Genomic DNA, 20645 nt, shown 5'->3' with positions numbered 1-20645 from the left:
ATAACTAGCTTATCAGGGGAGCCTTGATGCCGAGAGACATGTGGATTCGCCGGGGTGGTGTCGGGGAGGACCCCTGGGCTTCCTGGCACAGTATGGTATGGGACCTAACCTGTTGTTGGTCTGGGACCCCTCTCGTCGGCATATGGTAAACCTGTGTCGGCTTTGGAAATGCCTTGTCATGAAAGCTTGGAGGTCTCCCGACGTAGCTGATCCCCACGGGCTGGGTGACCCGGGTTAGTAATGTCGTGTGGGTAAAGTGTACCCCCTCTGCAGAGGTTAACAAACTGTTCGAACAGCCGTGCCCACGGTCATGGGCGGATGTGAGGTGATTCCTAGCGTAGTTTTGTTTGACTACTGTTTGTGAAATTGCTGTTATGGAAAAAGGGGTTCGATGTTTGAAAAATCTGCAGCTGATGGGATCAGCTAGGCCCGGGTGGCCGTTTGAAAGTTGTTGGCCCGGGTGGCCGTTTGAAAAGCTGTTGGCCGGGTGTCAATCTTGTTTCAATTCAAAAGACTGATACATTGCACATACTCCGACCGGACGAGACGCACTGTCTCATCCGTGTCGTTTGAGAAGCACTCACTTAGTTGTTTTCAGAAAAGAGTTCAAATAAAATCAATTGCAAAAACAACAGCCTTCCCTTGAAGCCTGCATTAAACACTTAATTTCCCATGGCTTGCTGAGTACTCCCGTACTCACCCTTGCTCTATATAAATAATCCCCCCCAGTTGCTGAAGAAGATGAAGCGGATCCTGCTGATGAGGAGTTTTTCCAGGAGCAAGCCGGCTATGATGAGTTTTAGGGTTTTGGCCTAGTTCCCAAGTCGCGCCTGTGATGATTGGTCCAAGTCCTGGCTTCCGCTTTCCTTTTGTAATGCAGTTGTGAGCTCGGGATCTGTCCGCAGCCCAACATGACTGTACTTCTACTCTATAATAAAGAGACCTCTGTTGCTGTGATATTCTGTCTCCCTGTGATACCAGCACTGTTTCCTGGGACTGGTATCGATTAACAGGTTAATTTGGAGCGTCACGGGCTAGTTCCGGTCGGTACGAGTTCGGGGCGTGACATCGACGCAGCTAGCAAGTAGCAACGTTGACGATCTCGCGCAACTAGCTAGCATGCATCATCGAGAAGCTGGCAGTACGAGGACCCAGGAGCGTCCGTACGTACCTGCTGCTAGCTGCTTCTGGCAATAGCTACTAGTTTCCGGGATCAGCTATGAGGACCATCCGTTGAACTGCCGACGACCGCGCGATGATCCGATCTGAGAATCATCTGATCATAGGCGAATAATGCAACACGAGACGAGGTCACCCGGTGGACTATTGCCCATGTGCTCGCGCTGCCATGATACGTGCGGTTGGTGGTGTGGCGCCGGTGCGGCCGGGGCCACGGTTGGTGGCGCTTGCCCGCGCGCGCGCGGAGTACAGTACTACCGCTGGTGAGGCCGCGGCCGCGGCCGCGGCAGCTCGCTCAATCGGCGGTATCAAAGGCACACGGTTCGTGACAGCGACGCGTACGTCGTCGTGCACCCAAAAAACCAGACCCACAGATCGCCAAGCCGAGAATCTCACACAGCACCATCAGTAGCTCAGGCGCTCAGCTCTGAGGGCATTAGGCCCTTCATAGTGCGGTGAGTTGGAGCGTTACCTCATTTTCCAGCTCGACCAAATTCTGACGTGGAGGAGAAAAAGCGGTGGGTCCCGTGTCTTTGCAAGGTTTTGCACATCCTAGCTAGGATCCGGTTTCCTCACGCCCAAAAGAGCAGCTGTGAGCCTGCGCTCTGGCGGTCCCCTCCCCAATCTTCCCCAATCCGGTTTCTGTTGGTCGTCACCATCCACGCGATTCGCACGGGCTTGGAGCTCGCTAGCCGCGCTACCGAGTCCGGCCTCCGGAGAGGAAGGGGAGAAGCCAGAGGACAGGAGGAAGAGAAGTGCGACGGCGGTGGCGAGGAGATGTTGTTGGTCGCGGTCTAGAAGCGAGGAGGACGAGCACGCCAGGCGTGGGAGGAGAGGAGAGCCGGTGTCGCCACCGTGGTCGAGTCGTCGTCGTCGACGCCCTCCAGATCCGTGTTGCCGTCGTCGATTCGGTCGATCCGCCGCCGCCTTGGCCTCCTCGATCGCTGCCGCCTGGCCTCCTCGACCGCCGCCGCCTGGCCTCCTCGGCCGCCACCGCCACTCCGGGTCCACGCCGCTCCGGATCCAGGCCGTTGCGTCGGCCTCCTCGACTGCCGCCGCTTCGGATCCACGCTGCCGCCTCGGTCTCCTCGACATCCGGGCTGCTTCGGTGTTCGTCGTCAAGGTGGGGGGAAAGGGGAGAGGCCGGCGGTGGTGGAGTTCATCGCCGATGTGGGGAGAGGCCGAAGGCGGCGGCGTCGCCAGTGGAGCTCGCCGAGGTTGGGTGGGTGGGGAAAGTGCAAAGGGGTTGTGCGGTTGTGTGGGTGCATGGGTAGCAGGGTAGGGTTGAGATTTTGCATTATTTTCTTCACTGTAAGGTGTTAACTATAAAATTTATACTTGTTTGTAAATTGGAAAAAAATATGAGAGCTGAAATGGCTGAAACGAAAAATCAAGTCACCCATGAGGCCATTTGCACCGTGGGGAACCAAATTTTGGGCACGATGCTTTTTAGCCTATGTGGCATTTTAGGTTCCTCAAGTGGGTAGCTTGCATTGCTACTGGCCTTAGCAGTGCACCCCATCAAACCAAGAAGCCCAGTCTCCATATAGAAAAAAAAAAGAAGGGATGAAGCTCCCATCTCCACAGTGCATGCGTAGCTTTGGGTGGGCCATGACCAATTTTTTTCCTACACTGGGCCCACCATGAAAAATAGTTTTCCCCACATCTGCACAAAATCTCTTTCTCCCGTGCCGCCGCTCCGTCTCCAACCTCCTCACCGGTGCGCTTCAGATCAGCGTTGCTGCTTCCTCTCCTCCCGGCGACGCAAATCAATCGATCCGGCTGTGCTTCCTCTCCTCCTCTCGACGACGCAAATCAATCAATCTGGCGCTGCTTCCTCTCCTCCTCCCGACGTTTTGCAGGCAGGACAGAGCCAACAAGATCCAGAGGAGGCAAAGATCGGGATGGGTGAAATTGAGGCGGTCGGTGACCTCCCGGTGACACGGTTCGAGGCGGCCGACGAGCTCCAGCGACACGGATCGAGGTGGGACTTGGCCGACAAGCTCCAAAAGGGGGTGCAGATCCGGATAGGTGAGGTTGGGATCGTCGTCACCGTCGTTCGCCAGTCTTCCTGGTACGCCTGCCGTCTCCTGCTTACCTCCATGGCTCCGCCGCCACTCCTGGGCTCCTGCTCGAGCTCCCTGCAAAGGGGGTCGTGGTGGGAGGGGCGAGGCCACGACCTCCACAACACGGCTGCGTCGTTCTCCCACACGCCGCTCGTCCTGAAGTTGTCAGAGAGTTGCAGAAGAACGTGTGTCCAAAGCAGACTCCACGGATTTCGTTTGGTCACGCGCGACGCCTAGCTGGCCGCGAACCTCAGACGTATCGAGGGTTGGCCGAACAACACGTCGGAGCACTGTGAATGCACTGAGAGGATACATGCTCATCAGGCGGCCGACTGAGGTGGCCTGGATCGATCAGATAAGTGGACCGAGCTGGAGACACAGGGGGGCTTCATGCCACCGTTGTTAACACAAAATCTTTCAAACTATCAGAAGGCGATTCATTACTAAACAGGGCCCCCAACATAAACTCCGGCAATAAAGCTGCCGTGAAGGCTGGTTTCTGTTTTTTCAGTTTCTGTCTTTTCGAACGAATTGGGCCGGGACTGGGCTCATTTATACAGGTCCCCATAATATTGCCGGCGGCGAGCAGGCCCTCCTCCTCCTGCCGTGCTCTGCGTGTTACGCCGATGTTGCTGGTAGGCCCGCTGCTGCTGCTCCGGGTGGTCGTACTTGGCTTGCTTCCCGGCGTTGGTGGCCCTGTCGTCTGAAGCGTCGAAGCCACGTGCGTAGTACGGCTTGACAACGTGCCGCTGCTGTCCACGGAAGTGTTGGTGTTGCTGATTCGCCGGAATCTGCCGGCTACCGTAGGAGTCCTCGCCGGCGTACTGTCCTCCGGCTGACGGCCTACCGGAAGAGTAGCCCTGCTGCTGCTGCTGCTGCCGTTGCCGATTCGGCGCCGAGTAGCCATACTGCAGCTGCCCCTGACCACCTTGATAGCTCTCCGGCTTCCTGTAGCCGTGGTGCCCCTGCCGCCGTTGATCCTGGCCGTTGTTGTACACCTGCTGCCTCTGATCCTGGTCGTTGTTGTACACCGGTTGCCTCTGATCGTGGCAGTTGCTGCTGTACACCTGATGCCTTTGATCACGGCCGTTGTTGTTCAGCTGCTGCCGTTGATCCTGGCCGTTGCCGTACACCTGCCTTTGACCATGGGAGTAGTTGTTTACCTGCTGCTGACCCCGTTGATCGTGGCCGTTGTACTTGTACCCCTGACGCATTGGCCGCCGCGGCCTCCGCCGGTTGTTGTTGTTGTTGTTGCGAGGAGTTCCTCCGCTACGCATTGCGTAGGGATGATGGCTTCTCATGCTCCGTTCGTGGTGGCTCGTGGAAGGGGACCCGGCGAGGCGGCTCCCGCCGTAGTCGTCGTCGCGTGGCACGGATGGCGCCGGCGGCTTGTCCCGTCGTGGCATGTGAGAGCCGTGAACCCGTGCCGCCGCCCCAGTCTCCGACGACGACCGCGCTGAAAAGGCCGGGGAGAGCGTCTTCATGCCGCGGCTGTCCGGCAAGGACGTCGTCGTCGTCCTCGGCGATGTTGTAACGCCGTGGCCGCCGTCGTCGGCGGCGTGGCTGCACGGCGTTGTCACCGTAGAGGCCGCCTCGGCGTGGGAGGCCGTAGTAGAACGATCGGTTTTTGCCATCCTCTCGGAGTGAGATGGCCCGGGGGATCGCGCGCCGTCGGGATCATCAGGCGGCCGAGGCAGATCGTGATCGTCATCTTCCACCTCATCGTCGTCGTCATCGTCGAGAGGGGACAGAGGGGCGTCCAGGTCTAACACCGGCAAGAGCGGCTCACTGATCTCCGACGACTCACCGCCCGTGCTGTCATCCTTTGGAGGCAGCGGCGGCGGCGGCGGCGACGGCAGATCACACGCCGTGGAACCATCGCCCTCGCCGCCGTCGTCGGCATCCAGATGCGGCTGCGAGTCCTCGCAAGCCATCGCCACATCGTCTTCGATGTCCTCCTCCGGTGGCGGCTCGTTGAGATCGAAGAGCAGCCGGGGCGGCGCCATCTTGCTGCGCCGGCGGGCCAAGCGAACAAACAATGCGGCTACGAAACGAGCAAGTCAATCACGCATACGTATCGAATCTACGCCTTTAGGTTTGTTGCTTAATTAATTATTACCCTTATAAAGACGCGGCTCCTTTTGATACGATCAAGGAAGGAGAGACTTCGAGTCGTGTCGGGGTTGGATTGGAATCTGGAGCTGACGATTCGGAACGGAAGCACACGAATCGGATCGGATTGCGGACGTTGCGCCTGGTGCACTCCCGATCAAATTCAAACCCGATTTTGATCTCAACAGAAACATGCACCATTTTCTGATAAACTGCTTCTCACGGCGGGTTACTGTCAATAATATATTTTCAGTTGACTTGCACCACCTTCCGCTTCTAATGGCAATTACTATCAATTTATACTCCTCGAAGCACGCAAAATTGCATGATCCACAGCGCCGCGTCAGTAGGCGACAAAAAAAACATGCGAATTATAGTCACAGGTTCGAACAAAAAAACGTCTTTAGTCGTCGGCTTCACTGTATGTGCCATGAAACACTTGTTGTTATTGGAATCTCTTAGAGAATTTTTTCTTTGCTCGAACGGAAGCAGCATATATATATTTCTGCAAGCAGATGATGCCCTAAATTGCGCTAAATTCATAGCAAACCCCGAGTAGTGATTTTTTTCACGGCATTATGGCCAGGGGTTAGCTTAGTAAGAAAATTACACGAGTAGAGTACAGAGGTGTGGTTTTGGTTTCAGTAAGGCATGACATGGATGGTGCGGCTGTCGTAGGCGGCGGCGAGGCCCTTCCTTTCCTGCTCCATCCTCACCGCCCGGAGCAGCTCGCCGGCCATCCGCGACGTCGACGGCGAGCAATCCCCTTGCATCACCACGAGCAGCTTCCCCACGGCCTCCGGCGCGGACGCCACTGCCTCCCTCATCCTCCGGTCGCCTCCCCCGGCGCAGCAGGACAGCCAAAGCACTGCCACGGCGAACTCGCGCCCCGCCGGCCCGACCCGGATCATCCGCCCCATCACGGCCGCCGCTACCTCCGCCGCGTCGGCGCCGATGGCCGCTTTGCCATCGGTGCAGCGGGCGGCCTCTACCAGTAGCCCCAGGGCGGACTCCGCCACGGCCGTGGGCGCCGCCGCGACGGCCAGCGCGAGCGCCGGGATGGCGCCTGCCCGGACCATCGACGAGCGAGCGGGCCGGCCTCGCACCTGCACGGCCGCCGCCATGCAGCGGATTGCCGCCGGCGATGCGGCGTCCTTGAGGATCCGTACCAGATCCGGGAACAGCTCTGACCTGTCGGCGATGGCCGTCTTGGCGTCGGCGTCCGGAACGGGCGATGTCAGGATCGTCTCGAGAACCATGACGCCATTAGCACCCGCGGCGATGAGCGTGTTCACGATGTGGCCCAGATCGCCGGCTACGAGGGCGGCGATGAGGCCTTCCTTGGTGTCTTCGCCTACCCCGTCCGCGGACAAGACGGCGGCCAAGGCCTCGACGGCCATCCTGACCCTCCCGCGCTTCTCCGTCCCGTCTCCGGTCAAGTAAGGGACCAGCTCGGGAGCCACCGTGGCCAGGATCCTCACCGCGTCGACGCGCGCGTCGGCGCCCGCCCCGCCCTTGGCGAAGGAGAGGAGGGCCGGCACGGCGGAGTCAAGGTCAGCGGCGACGGCGGACGCGACGGATGCCCGCTTCCCTTTCTCCGGGGCGATCTTGGCGGCGAGCGAGCGCACGGCCTTCTCCGCCGCGGCGGGCTCCCCGCCCGCCGCCGCGAGCTGCGAGAGCACCACCTCCGGGGAGGGCGAGGGCGGCAGCGTGGCGGCGTGCAGGTGTATGAGCCGGCGCAGGAGCAGGTTGGGGACGAGGTCGGTGGACGCCAGCGGGAGCCGCGTGGCCGGGCAGGTGCGGTGGCCGGTATCGAGCCACCGCTGTATGGACGCCCGGTCGTACGTGGCGCCGGTGGGCAGGCTCACCGGCGACCGCATCACCTCCAGCGAGATCGGGCACCGGAAGGCGGCGGGCGTCGACGGCGACCCGGCCATCACCAGCGGCTCCGGCGGCCGGATCCGCCGCCTCGCGTGCTGCCCGGCGACCGCCGCGTCCATGGCGATTGCCCCGTGGGGATGATGATGAGTCAGTCGTTGGGCTGGGGGCGAAGTGGGAGTGGGGGCCTTAAGAATGGTGGATGTGATGTCAGCGAGTCAACGGTCAAAGTCAAGTGGGTGGGGATGGTGGTGTTGACGTTTTCTTTGGACAACGATGGGGGTGGGTGGGCCCCACTGCCATGGGAACAAACAAGCGAGGGGAGGATGGAATGGATGGGGACGAGACGAGAGAAAAGATGCCAATATAATCCAGATTTTTCTGCGTGGCCGCGTGGGCCCCATGCTCCTTGCCATCTTCTTCCAACGTGCGTGCAGTCAAAATTTTCATCAGGAACAGTACCGGCTCGTTTGGTTCTATACCAAACTTTGCTCCTGCCATGGAATTAAATTTGTATGCTTTGGTGTAAAAATCATGTTCAGTTGAAATTAAATCAAAGTGTCCAAAATTGTGGTAGGATGTGTTTGTACAGAATATAAGAGCTACTGGTGTAAAAATTATGTTCAGTTGAAATAAAATCAAGTGTCCAAAAAGTAAGGTCCCGTCAGGATCAAATAATTGAGTAGGAACTTGAAATTATTTGGAGCAGAAGAAACATTTGCAGACTTGAGCACAATTTGTTTGTGTGTTTTTCAGATAACCCGTGAACAAAAATCTCCATCTTACAGTTTAGCCATTCTAACCAGTGAATTTTCCCACAATTTTATATCGAGGTAAAAAATATCTTGTCTTCTGTTTCTAAATTATGGTACTGAAAATACAATTAGATTTTTATACAACTCTTACCCTTTTTTAATGTAAACATTTGTAATTTCTATATAATATTTTGAAAGTAGAATTAGGTTTTATATACAACTACTCTTACCTTTTAATGTATAAAGTTGTAAATTATACAGTGTATTTCAAAAGTACATTTTGAATTTGTTATACAACTCGTAATTTCCATCTTTATTTTTTTTTCTTTGATTAATGTGGCAATTTTTAGTCTCGAGATCAAATGTTGGGGTGTCTTACAGAGCTATCTTTATAGATAGATATATAGATAGATTCTTATCCGAGAGGTTTATGCTTTCAATTCCATACTTAAAATGGCATGGAATATATGAAATTCAAAGTATCTAATAATAATTATTATTATTGACATGTGGTAAGTGGTGCATTTGCGCACGTAGCTTATCAAGATTTAAACCTATATTTGGCACTAGTATCCACCAATTTTAGCAATACATACACAAGTGTGCCATAAATGGGCATGTGTGTGTCTACGGTCGCAAGGTGTTTGATACCTCCAACATCGTTTCAAGCATACGTAAAGGACATCTATGGCATATGTAAGGGTGATGTACTATTTGTGTGTGTCGAATTACTACTTTATAAAGAAAGTTCATTGTACTCCTCTGCACTATTTTATTGGATCATTTAACCCCCTAAACTATTTATTGGCTCATTTTACACCCTAAACTATTAGTAATACTTCATAGAATTTATGTTCTTTGATTTTCTTTATACAAATTATATTTTAATCTAAAACTTTGTAGAGCGATAGATGAATCATTATCAAAGGTATAAAAATATTTTCAGATTTTTTTAATAATATTTGCTTCAAATTTTAAATCTTGATGTTTAAATCAATCTTAGGTGTTTCCAACAAAGATAGATAAAAAATTTACTAAAAATGTTGAAAGGTGAGCTATATATAATGCATTTATCAATCATTCCAAATTTTTTGTGCAAAATACGACTTGTATAGCAAGAAACAAAAAATAGAAATACAATTAAGGATAAGATGGATTGTTTTCCATAGTTTATGGGTGTAAAAATAAGTTAAAAAATAGTTTAGAGGGTCATGTGATTTGGCGAAATAGTTTGGGGAGTAAAATGAAACTTTTTTCCTCTCTAAAAAAATAAAATAGTGCACTGGCAATGCATTTGAGTTTTAGTTTTCAATCCAAGATCGAGTTTGTTTTGGATGAATTTTATGTGGTTGTTCTATGGAAAAGAACATTTCTTATTTATGTAAAAATATTTTATTTTTTATTGAAAAATGGTTTATCAGTTGGTTTCTAGATACCAATCATTTCCTCCAGCAAATTTAAATACTCCATTTCAAGCAACAAATATGAATTAAAACATAAATTATTTTTTTGTGGAACAAAATATATTTTAAATTTTGAAAAGAAGTCGATGAAAATAATGGGAAAAACAGTAAAAGAATCTTCCTTTTTTCGCTAAATGGGAAATATCGTGAATAACTTTTATCCTATGGTGACGATTATATTGACGGTGTGAGCGAGCAAATGGCTGTCTTGATTAGTTTAACTAGCAAAATCTGCCAAATGTAAGTGAAAGGTTACTGCTAAATGGAGTTGTTATAACTTATAAACTAACAAATTTTGTCCTTGATTTAGGGCGAGCAACTAATGCCACTAAAGAATCTCAATAATTTTTGGGCTGAAAATCTTTTGAGCAGGCTTGAAAAGGTTGGTCAAACTTTATGAAAGATAAGAATCTACTTTGGAAAAAAAATCTTTTTGAAAAGGGATAAAGGGAGGCATAGAGATACCGGGATGGAACCACGGACACAGTACAAGAGACTGGAAGAAACACTGCTACCTGCAAACGGAAAACACAACATCATAAGCCTGAATTTCCACCCTCCCTAACACGTACTTTGCCACTTGAAGATGCATGCATGCAAAAGCTAAGCACACTTTTTTCTCGAGCTGGGAACTGAGTTTTCAGTTCTGATCCGTCTTTAAGCTTGGAATTAAGCCGGCGTGCGTGCGTGCGTGCGTGCGTACGTGCACATCAGCCGCTGGAACCTGGAATAATCCGGGTGCCCCTCTGTGCCCCACCCCGCTTTGCCGCGAGCCACAAGAACGCTGGAAATGTGGCCACTTCTTTTCCCGAAAGCTTTCACGACGATGTGGAATCCGGCAAAGCCGGCATGATTGGTCGGCGCGACAAAATTAAAAGCGAGGGCGCAACGAAGGCGAGACGCACTCACCGTGTCCTCTCTCGCCGGCAGCGGCATGGCGATCGACCTCATCGCGTTTCAACGGAGGTCATCACGATCATGATCACAGCTTCTCGATCCTTCGGCGACGCGAGGATAATTGACCTAGCTAGGCTTGGGAGCAACATTCCGGTGATATTATGGCTTCGGGATACCTTGTTTAGGGTGCTAAATTGGATCTGGATGGGGGAAGAATCCTCCGCCTTTTGGGGAAAGTTGGCGTCACGAGAGTAAAGGGGGAGTCAAGAATATGGAAGAAAACGAGATATGCTACGCTTGCTTGTCTTGAAACGGGACTCCTTTTGTTGTTCATATTCTTTTTCTTAAGTAGCTTTCCCTTGTTCTTCCTATAGAGGCAAGATGTGAATATATAGTTGCATTCTCGTGTGATGCGTATTGCACGGACAAACTATTATTCTTTCTGTTAATTCATTTCATAAGCCGTATTTTAATTTCAGGAATATTTGAAATCAAACTTTGGTCATTAATTTACAAAATATTTTCCGCATCGTGCGAAAGTACAGTCAGCCCAGGTTCTTAATCCTGTGAAGCTAAAAATGGCATAAATACGTAAGTATGTGAGATCAATCCATATGATTTTTCATTGTTTTATGTATTTTTCACATGCCCGATAGATATGCATTTTGCAAAAACTTGTGGGCTTAGCTAACCCCACAATTGTAACGTTGCTCCGTCCCCTATGTCAAGTACTCTCTCTGTTTCACAATATAAGTCATTCTAGCATTTTTTACATTCATATTAATGTTAATGAATCTAGACATATATATATATATATATATATATATATATATATATATATATATATATATATATATATATATATATATATATATATATATATATATATATTCATTAACATCAATATGAATATGGGGAATGCTAGAATGACTTACATTGTGAAACATAGGAAATATCAATCTATTGCTATAAACTTAATGTACTGTATATGCTTGTAAATTACTCCCACCATCCTACTCACGGACACTCAAAATCTCTTATATTTTGGGACGAAGTAAGTAACTAATTATTGGTTAAATAAATTGAAATACACCTTGGAAGTGAGCATTTTTCATTTTCATTTTCTATTGCTAGGTGGCATTGAGCTTCACCTATCCATGACGACTATCAACATATGGATCGAGATTTCTAGGGTGGACAAGAAATAGCTCAAGGCTTACGCGAACCCAACCTAGTTTGGGTATCACAATGGTGAAAGCCTGCAGACCTCAATGGGCATTTAGTTCTACACATACGATTTTTATGTTTTCAAACAATTATTTTTGAATTGTTAGATTTTCAAAGTTTCAAAAGTTTAACTGAATAAAGTGCATTTAAACTCGAGGGAGTACTAACTTTCTTGTGCTTGCTATTTATCAATCGCCTATTTTTTCTTTTATCAATTGGTCACCTAAAATTGCAAATGAAGTGCAACTTTCACTTTGATTTGTTATATATTTTATCGACTAAACTAGATGCATTATTATGCTTATATAAGTCATAATTTCTACTTTCATACTTATAAGATTTTACACCAAAGCTTTTTTTTAGTTTAAAACACTGTTTGATTCACCACACGAAAAAATATATACTCTCCTCTTTTATATTATAAGTCGTTTTGATTTTTTTTCTTAGTCAAATTTTATTAAGTTTGATCAAATTTATAGGAAATTTAGCAACATCTAAAATACTAAATTAATTTTATTAAATCTATAATTAAAAATATTTTGGTAATATATTTGTGTTGTGTTGAAAATATTACTATATTTTTATATAAACTTTATCAAACTTAAAAAAGTTTAACTAAAATAAAAATCAAAATGACTTATGATATGAAATAGAGGGAGCACGTAAGTGTGAATGAGTGTGAGTTATTGATTTGGTCTGAGTGTAAAAGAAAAATGCTTGATATATATAAGGAAAAAAAACAGTCCCTTGATAAATAGATAGCCCCAACTTCTTTTAGATTTTCTTTTTCGAAAAGAGACAATTTCTTTTTAGATTTTAAGAAGCGCACAATCGCTCGTATTTCCACCCATGTGTGCTAGTTTTCACACTCACCATCTCTATCCAATAATAGTTCAACGCTACTTACAATTTAAGTCAACATCAGTTCCTACACACGTTTGTCAGAAATGGCTGCTAATGAGTGGACTATATAGACAACAGTTTGTCTTCCAAACAAGGCCCAAATTACCCTAGGAAAGTTCTAAAAAAGAGAGAAAAGTATCCCTAGGATTATACACCCTAGATTAATCCCTCTGTTTAAGCAGTCAAGCTAAACCCGTCATTATTTCAGTTTGATGTTAAGACGGTCAAGTCTCTGACCTCCCGCGGAAGCACACCAACCGCTTGCCGAACGTACCACACAGCCAATTCATCGAACACCTTGTCTGCTAACACCATGCCGCCGCCGCCGTCTTCCAGCGCGCCTTGGCAGCTGGAGGACGCGGTCATGGCGAGGCTCCGCGCCTGCGTGACGTTCCGGGACCTCCTCCGCGTCCACGGGCACGTCGTGCGGCTCCGCATCTCGCAAAGCAGCTACCTCGCCACCCAGATCGTCCATCTCTGCAACGCCCACCGCCGCGTCACCCACGCCGCGCGGGTGTTCGCCCAGGTGCGCGACCCAAACCTCCACCTCCACAACGCCATGATCAAGGCGTACGCCCAGAACCACCAGCACCGCGACGCCGTCGCGGTCTACATCCGCATGCTCAGGTGCCCCACGTCCCCTCCGGATGGTCACGCCGGCGGCGACCGGTTCACGTACCCGTTCCTGCTCAAGGCCTGTGGCGGAACGGCGGCGCTTGAGCTGGGAAAGCAGGTGCACACGCACGTGGTGAGATCCGGGTGCGACTCCAGTGCCATCGTTCAGAACTCCCTGATCGAGATGTACACGCGAGCCGGCGACCTGGCGCTCGCGCACAAGGTGTTCGATGAAATGCGGGAAAGGGACGTGGTTTCCTGGAACATGCTTATATCGGCACACGCGCGGCTGGGCCAGATGAGGAAAGCAACAGCATTGTTCAACTCCATGCCTGACAAGACAATTGTTACATGGACGGCGATGGTTTCTGGGTACACGACGGTCGGGGACTACCCGGGCGCCGTCGACGCGTTCAGGTCGATGCAAACGGAAGGCTTCGAGCCGGACGACGTGAGCATCGTCGCGGTGTTGCCGGCATGTGCCCAGCTGGGAGCTCTGGAGCTAGGCAGATGGATATACGCCTACTGCAAAAGGCACGGCATGCTGACAAGTACACACATCTGCAATGCGCTAATGGAGATGTACGCCAAGTGCGGGTGCATCGACCAAGCGCTGCAGCTGTTCGACGGCATGGCCGACAAGGACGTCATCTCGTGGAGCACGGTGATCGGCGGCCTCGCGGCGCACGGGAGAGCGCACGAGGCCGTCTGGCTGTTCACCGAGATGGAGAAGGAAGGAAAGGTGAGGCCTAATGTCATCACCTTCGTCGGGCTCTTGTCAGCCTGCTCCTACGCCGGGCTCGTCGACGAAGGGCTGAGCCACTTCGACCGGATGAACGACGTCTACGGCGTCGAGCCCGGCGTCGAGCACTACGGCTGCGTCGTCGACCTCCTCGGCCGGTCGGGACAAATCCGGCGCGCGCTGGACTTGGTGCGCGACATGCCGGTGCCCGCCGACGCGAAGGTCTGGGGCTCGTTGCTCAGCGCGTGCCGGAGCCACGGCGACGTCGACACGGCCGTGCTGGCCGCCGAGAGGCTGGTCGAGCTGGAGCCGGACGACGTGGGCAACCTCGTCATGCTGGCCAACGTGTACGCCGCGGCGAGGCGGTGGAGCGACGTGGCGAGCACGAGGAAGGCGATACGGAGCAGGAGCATGAGGAAGACGCCGGGGTGCAGCCTGATCGAGGTGGGCAACGTGGTGAGGGAGTTCGTCGCCGGAGAGGGTCTGAGCTCTGAACTTGGAGGCCTTGCTGGCGTTTTGGACATCTTGGCCTCTCACCTTGCAGACGACGAGGAGGATATAGATTTCGCTGATTCGGATTGTACGGTTTATGCAAATCTGGCAAACGATTGATGACAAATTGGCAATCACATATATGAAATGAGAGGGGGAAAAATAAGCAGGTTATTTTCAGATGAGCGGTTTGGTTCTTTCAAGTTCTCTGACAAAAGGGGCGGACTCTCTAGCACTTTGAGGAAAACGTAAAAATACGGCCCTTTACAATTGGAGGCCTGATATTGTGCAGGCCGGATACAACAGCCTGCATTGTTCACTCTATATGGGCCCACTAATATATAAGTAGAGTTTTCTCTCTCCGTTTTATATTAATCAACACAACATCATCAAGTTGTATCAAACTTTATCCCTTTAATTAAGGTCCTGTTTATTAGAGCTTATGAGCCAACTTATAGCAAAATTCCTAAGTCCAAATAAGCAGGTGGTTTTTTCATTGGGCTTTTTTAAAGTCATAAATCATTCTCACACCGTTAATCCGAAAGTTAGGTTTGAATAGCTTTTCTTTGGCTGGTGAATGCACTCCTCGACGCAGGGTTTACCTTATCGTTTGGGCCGAGGTTACCGCCACCCCGCGGTAGCGCGATAACCACGATAATTATCTAAAATCGCACAAAAATCACATCCAAAATTTCGAATTCAAAACTTGGCAATTTCGCGGTTTCACCGCGGTTACCGCATGGTTTACCACGATATTCGCACGGTTATCACGGGCTGTGTAGCTGAAATCATGTAAATGGAAAATAAATAAGGAAAAAATACGGTTGAATATGTGTAGAAAACTAGAAATTGAGAATAATTGAAAGAATATGTAGGATACTTAAGGCCCAATATTGTCTTCCTTTTTCCATTTTGTAAACTATTTTCGGTTTTGCCCTCAAATTTGAATTTAGCTTACTCTATTTCAAAAAAAAATTCTTCACCATTGGCAAGTACAAATCAAGAACTACATCCATGATTTTTTAAAAAAAAGTTTTCCGGAATTTTGAATTTAGTCAAAATTCATCCAAACCATATCGACGGTTTCCCCTACCGTACCTCCATGGTAAGCGCGATTATCGCTTGACGGTGCACGGCGTCGATTTCCAGGTGCACCCACCTTTTCTTCTTCCCCTCTTTTCCCCTTCCGGATCGTCTTTTCTCATCGAAGCCACTGTTTTCTCTCCGGACTTGCCCAATGCGTGGCTCGGAGCAGTGGCGCCGCAGTCCCCAAGCTGAGGCGCAACAAGACCACCGTGACCTATGCAAGCATGGCAAGACGTCGCGAAGCCCTGGTCCCACTGTTGGAATTAATGAATAGGCCTTAGCCCACTCGAAGATAAATTCTTTGGAAAATCACAAAAGCCCACCTCATGGGATGGCATGCATGTGGAGTTTAGTACCACCTTGCTTATTCTAGGAGAGGGGAACCTCCTTAAAAGGGAGGATGCCCTCCTAGCCACTTGAAACATGTGTGGTGGAGAGAAGAGGGGGAACACGCGTGCTCGCTCGCTCGCTTGGCAGGGCGCTACAAATCCGGATTCGTTTTTGTTTTGGAAACGTTCCAAAAAATCCGGTGCGTGCAAATGGTGTGGAGTCCGGATAAGTTACGCGCGACTTATCCGGTTCGGTTACGCGCAGTGGAGATCGTGCGGGCGCCCTGATCAAGCGACCTTTCTCTATATAAACCGACCCGCCGTCTTCACGCAACACACGTGAAATCAATCTAGGGTTTGCCTCCTACTCTGTGCTGCGCCGTCGCTCGTAGATTACTCCATCCCGCTCGCCGGCGTGCACCTGCGATCGGGAGAGCAGATCTCCGGAACCTCTGCCTTCGACGTCCTGCACCGGGAGAAGGCGGCAATAAGGTTTTTGGGAAGCGCTTTGCGCGACTGCTCCCTGTTCGTCCGCGACGGTTCATCTTCCTCTTCGCTCGCGTGCTGCGTGCCTTCGTAGACGCCTGCGAAAATTTTCGACCGAGCAGCCGGTCTTTCCGCCACCTCGGTACGTGTTCAATATATTGCGTATATTTGATCTGTTCATATTATATTGTGTAGTTTACATGTATAGATCTAATAATGCGGTCATGCTAGTTTTCATCTGTAATGTCATGATTTATTTATGGAATAGATTAAATCATTATATGCCTATAATCTCAACACCCACTGCCATGGAAGCTCAGCTCCGATGTGGATGCTTGAGACCACTGGCCACCGTGGTGCATTGGGCATGGCCTTATAGCTCATCGCTCTCGTTCATTCGGTTTGCGAACAGCAAATAGCATCTGCAAATTTTCCTTTGACGTAAAAGGCAGCTGCTCCGCCTCTGTTAGAACTTAAGAAAAAAAAAATCGATTGGTAGTCAGTTTTTAGAATCTGAACAAACTGAATTTTTTTTTCTAATTTCTAGTTTCTAATTTATTTTCTAAATTTTGCAACTACAGTTTCTTAAAATATGGATAGGAAGTTAAAATGTTTTGAGGAGTTTTTATTTTGGGAGAACTTACAACTGTCAGAAGCTCCCAAAAGGCTTTAGTAGGTCTGTTGATAATTACTACTCCCTCCGGGCTAATAATACTTGTCGTTTTGAACAAGGGTGAAGTCAAACTTTAGAATATTTGATTATGAATCATTTTTAAAATATTTATCTTTCAAATATGGTGACTACATGTATAGATTAGTCTTAAAAAGTACTTTAATAAGATCATATATTTGCTAACAAATTTATACATATTATAATGAAAAATAGTGTTCAAAGTTGTTTTTTTGGAGACCGTGCCCTTGTCCAAAACGACAAGTATTATTAGCCCGGAGGGAGTATACGAGAAAATATTTTCATCTTTTAAGGGATTAAATATCTCCACGTTTTTTGATGCTATTTAAATAGCTATTAAGATGTTTTTTTAAAAAAAATAATGTGATAGATAATATGATATATATTACTCGACAAACATATGCAAGTCTAATTTAACTTATATAAGTAGGAACAAACTATTCACACCCTACTACTACGAGGATTTTTCCGTGAGGATGAAATCGATTTTCGCGTGCGGAAGATTCGACCGTCTGGAAGAAATCGTCTGCGAAAATGCACGATTTTTTTGTGCGAGTGACGCACCCGCACGCGAAAATCGATTTTCGCGTGCGGGGGCTTAAGCCGCCCGCACGGGAAAATAAAAAATCGAAACAAAAAAAAAGAAAAAACAAACCCTAACCCTAATCCAGCCGCCGCCGCCGGCACCGCCACCCTAGCCGAGGCGCGCCGCCGTCGCCCCCGTGGTTGCCGGCGACGGATCCGCCGTCCGTTACCTTCACCGACGCCGGATCCGCTGCCCGCGCGCTCCCGTCGCTGCCGGGGAGGAGAGGGGAGAGGAGGAGCTGCGCGGGTCCCGTCGTCGCCGCCGCCTGCGCCCGCCGCCCCCATGCCTCACCGGCCCTCTGCTGGATCTGCAAGGGGAGCCGAGGGGGGAAGGGAGGGGCCGCGCGCCGCCTGCGCCCGTCGCCACCATGCCTCCCCTCCGCCTGTGACGGATGCAAGGGGAGGGGCCGCGCGCCGCGCTGTCCGCCGCCGCCGCCTACGCCCGCCGTCCGCCGCCGCCACCGCCCCCATGCCTCCCCTCCACCGGCGCCGGATGCAAAGGGAGGGAGGGGAGGGGCCGCGCGCCGCGCCGTCTGCCGCCGCCGTCTGCGCTCGCCGCTGCCAAGGAGGAGGGAGAGGGAGAGGGAGATGGGAGGATGGGGAGGAGGAGAGTGAGAGTGAGAGGGAGGATGGGAGGATGAGAGGGAGAGGGAGTGGCTGCACGCCCGTGAGGTGGAGAGGGAGAAGATAAGGATGCCAGCCTGTGGTGGGCTATTTTTGTGTACGTGTCACTTAACAGGCCCGCACGCGAAAATAACCTGTTAAATGACGCGCACACGAAAATAGATTTTCCTGTGCGGGCGACGCTCTGATGCCCGCTCCTCATTTTTCTCTGTGCGGTTGTACTTATGGGCCGCCTGGAAACAAACTAGTATGGTGTCTAGGAAAATCTTTGTCGTAGTAGTGACATGTTTGTTATTTTTTTCATACTTGTATATATCGAATTTGAATTTCATATTTGTGTAGCGATATATATGTCACATATTGATATATCTTATCAAAGTTTTAATGCTTGTTTGAAATGTTATGCATAAAATGAGATGATGTCCCCCCTCAATGAACAAAAGTCCACCTCCGAAATGCACTTGTAACTTTTGTAAGGGCGGTACAGAACATGCCAGAAGAAATGCATGCATGTTTGTGCTCCGAGTTGAACCTTGAACATATAGTTGCATGCGCATGTCAACTTCCTTTTCCAGCTTTTATCGACCAATATAAAATGCTAGTCGACTACGAGATATGCATAAGGAAGAAATAAATTTTTATGTATCGTTATGCATGGTACGTTCATGGCTGTAGTTTTTGGTGCGCTCTTTGCTGTTCCGCAACGCCGCCGAACGAGATGCTGGTTTGTCAGTATTCGAGTGGTTACTGGAAACAATGTGATCATGAGATGATAATCTTACATGGCATGGCCACATGGAATTTGGACGAGATGACAACCCTGATCGAGTTGGCTTAGCTACCTCCATCCTTAATTAGGTTCTTATATTTTAAGATGAAATGCGATGTTTAGCTAGTTGAAGGATTAATTTTGGTGCAGTCTACAGTTCAAGTACGGCGGTACATAGATAACTCGCGAGAGGCCCAAACAAGAACAAAGTTTTTTTTTAGAAAAAATTTAAGGAAATATTTATGTATTTTAATACAAAACAATACAGTACTTAGATTAGTGATTTGTAATAAATTATATAAAATAAATTATGGAAAAGTACACCGAAGGTCCCTCAACTTGTCATCGAGTCACAAAATCATCCCCCAACCGCAAAACCAGATATCGGTCGTCCCTTAACTAATCAAAACCGGTCACAATAGGTACTTTGATGGTTTTGATCCCGGTTTGGTTCTATGTGGCGGCTTAGTCAGCGTGAGACCCACGTGGGCCCCACGAGTCCGGATGGCACGTCATCTATCTCTTTCCTCCTCTCTCTCTCTTTCACTCTCCTCTCCTCTGGGCAAGCCGGCGGCTGGAGAGGAGGTCACCGGGTGAGGCGGGAGAGGAGGAGAGTGTCGCCGCGACGGCGGCTGGCTGCGGCCGTTCCATGGAGGCCACATCCCGCGTCAGCAACACCAACAACCACCCGGCGGCGACGGCGAACCTTCTCGTTGGCGGCGACGACGCGGCCGTCCACGGGGAGACAGCCGCTGCTCGCCCGTGCTGCCGCCAGCTTCTCCTCCGCCTCCCGCGCTCGGGACGGCGACAGCCGCAGCGCACGCATCAGCCGGTCGCAGCGTTTCCATCTCAATGTTTCAGTTCCCGACAAACGCTGGGATGGCGAGCACAGCGGCAGCAACAACAAGTGAGCAGTTCCCACCGGCGGCCATGGGGCCCGTCGCCGCTGCGCCGTTGCTGGAAGAACCGTCGTACTGGGCAGTGACAACCTCGAAACAGCTGACGATGCATACGACGAGCAGCACGAGCGCAATGACCGGCTTGGAAGAAGAGCGCTCCATCTTGTTCTGCTTTCGCTTGCATGTTCAAAGTTCAGAACTCAGAGCAGAGACGATACACTTGAGCATTTTGCTCAAAATGGCAGGATTTTTATAGAATTGCTTCAGGGAATTATCTGTGAATGTTGACATGGTAAACATAGTACATATGCACACAAGTTTGTCCTTTTCTCTCGATCGTGTTCTGCTCGCCAGGTTGAGTTGAGGTTGATCTGGACGGCTGGTTTGTTGCTGCATACTCGTCTGAGAAGTTCAACAAGCCCTTGATTTTTATTGCTGGTGTTCCTTCCTTTCTGCCTGTACCCCAACCACCCCGCTCTCCTCGAGGCGCAGCAGCCGTTCGCCTAAAAGGAAACCAGTACTAACCTCGGGATGGTGATGGCCGCGACCGCCTGATGCGTGCGCTGCGGCTGTCGCCGTCCCGGCGCGGGAGGCGGAGGAGAAGCTGGCGGCGGCCGGGGGCGAGCAACGGCTGTCTCCCTGTGGACAGCCGCATCGTCGACACCGACGAGAAGGAGAGCATCCCCTCATTCGCCGTCGCTGCCGGGTGGTTGTTGGTGTTGTTGGTGCGGGATGTGGCCTCCATGAAACGGCCGCCTCCCCACTGCGGCCGCCGCCGGCAGCCGTCGCAGCGCCGCTCTCCTCCTCTCCCGCCTCGCCCCGGCTGCCTCCTCCCCAGCCGCCGAAC

General features: G+C 50.2%; 2 protein-coding genes across 2 annotated transcripts; one reads left to right on the top strand and one right to left on the bottom strand.

The window, feature by feature from the left end:
- Window positions 1–5783: 5783 nt before the first annotated feature.
- LOC4338918 (U-box domain-containing protein 29) lies at window positions 5784–7400 on the bottom strand. Its single transcript, XM_015781909.3, has one exon. It carries the CDS (start codon window positions 7355–7357, stop codon window positions 5999–6001), a length of 1359 nt encoding a protein of 452 aa, XP_015637395.1. The 5' UTR covers window positions 7358–7400; the 3' UTR covers window positions 5784–5998.
- A 5314-nt stretch (window positions 7401–12714) lies between these two features.
- On the top strand, window positions 12715–14509 carry LOC9268630 (pentatricopeptide repeat-containing protein At2g20540). Its single transcript, XM_015782731.3, has one exon. It carries the CDS (start codon window positions 12794–12796, stop codon window positions 14447–14449), a length of 1656 nt encoding a protein of 551 aa, XP_015638217.1. The 5' UTR covers window positions 12715–12793; the 3' UTR covers window positions 14450–14509.
- Window positions 14510–20645: the final 6136 nt, after the last annotated feature.

Source organism: Oryza sativa, chromosome 5 (genome assembly GCF_034140825.1).
Source record: "Oryza sativa Japonica Group chromosome 5, ASM3414082v1".
Classification (NCBI taxonomy): domain Eukaryota; kingdom Viridiplantae; phylum Streptophyta; class Magnoliopsida; order Poales; family Poaceae; genus Oryza; species Oryza sativa.
The sequence above is the reverse complement of the archived record's forward strand: the minus strand, read 5'-3'. Positions and strand labels throughout refer to the sequence as shown.

Bases quoted from the DNA above. Each gene is read 5' to 3' on its own strand.
- LOC4338918 (XM_015781909.3), bottom strand. From the start codon at position 7,357: ATGGACGCGGCGGTCGCCGGGCAGCACGCGAGGCGGCGGATCCGGCCG.
- LOC9268630 (XM_015782731.3), top strand. From the start codon at position 12,794: ATGCCGCCGCCGCCGTCTTCCAGCGCGCCTTGGCAGCTGGAGGACGCG.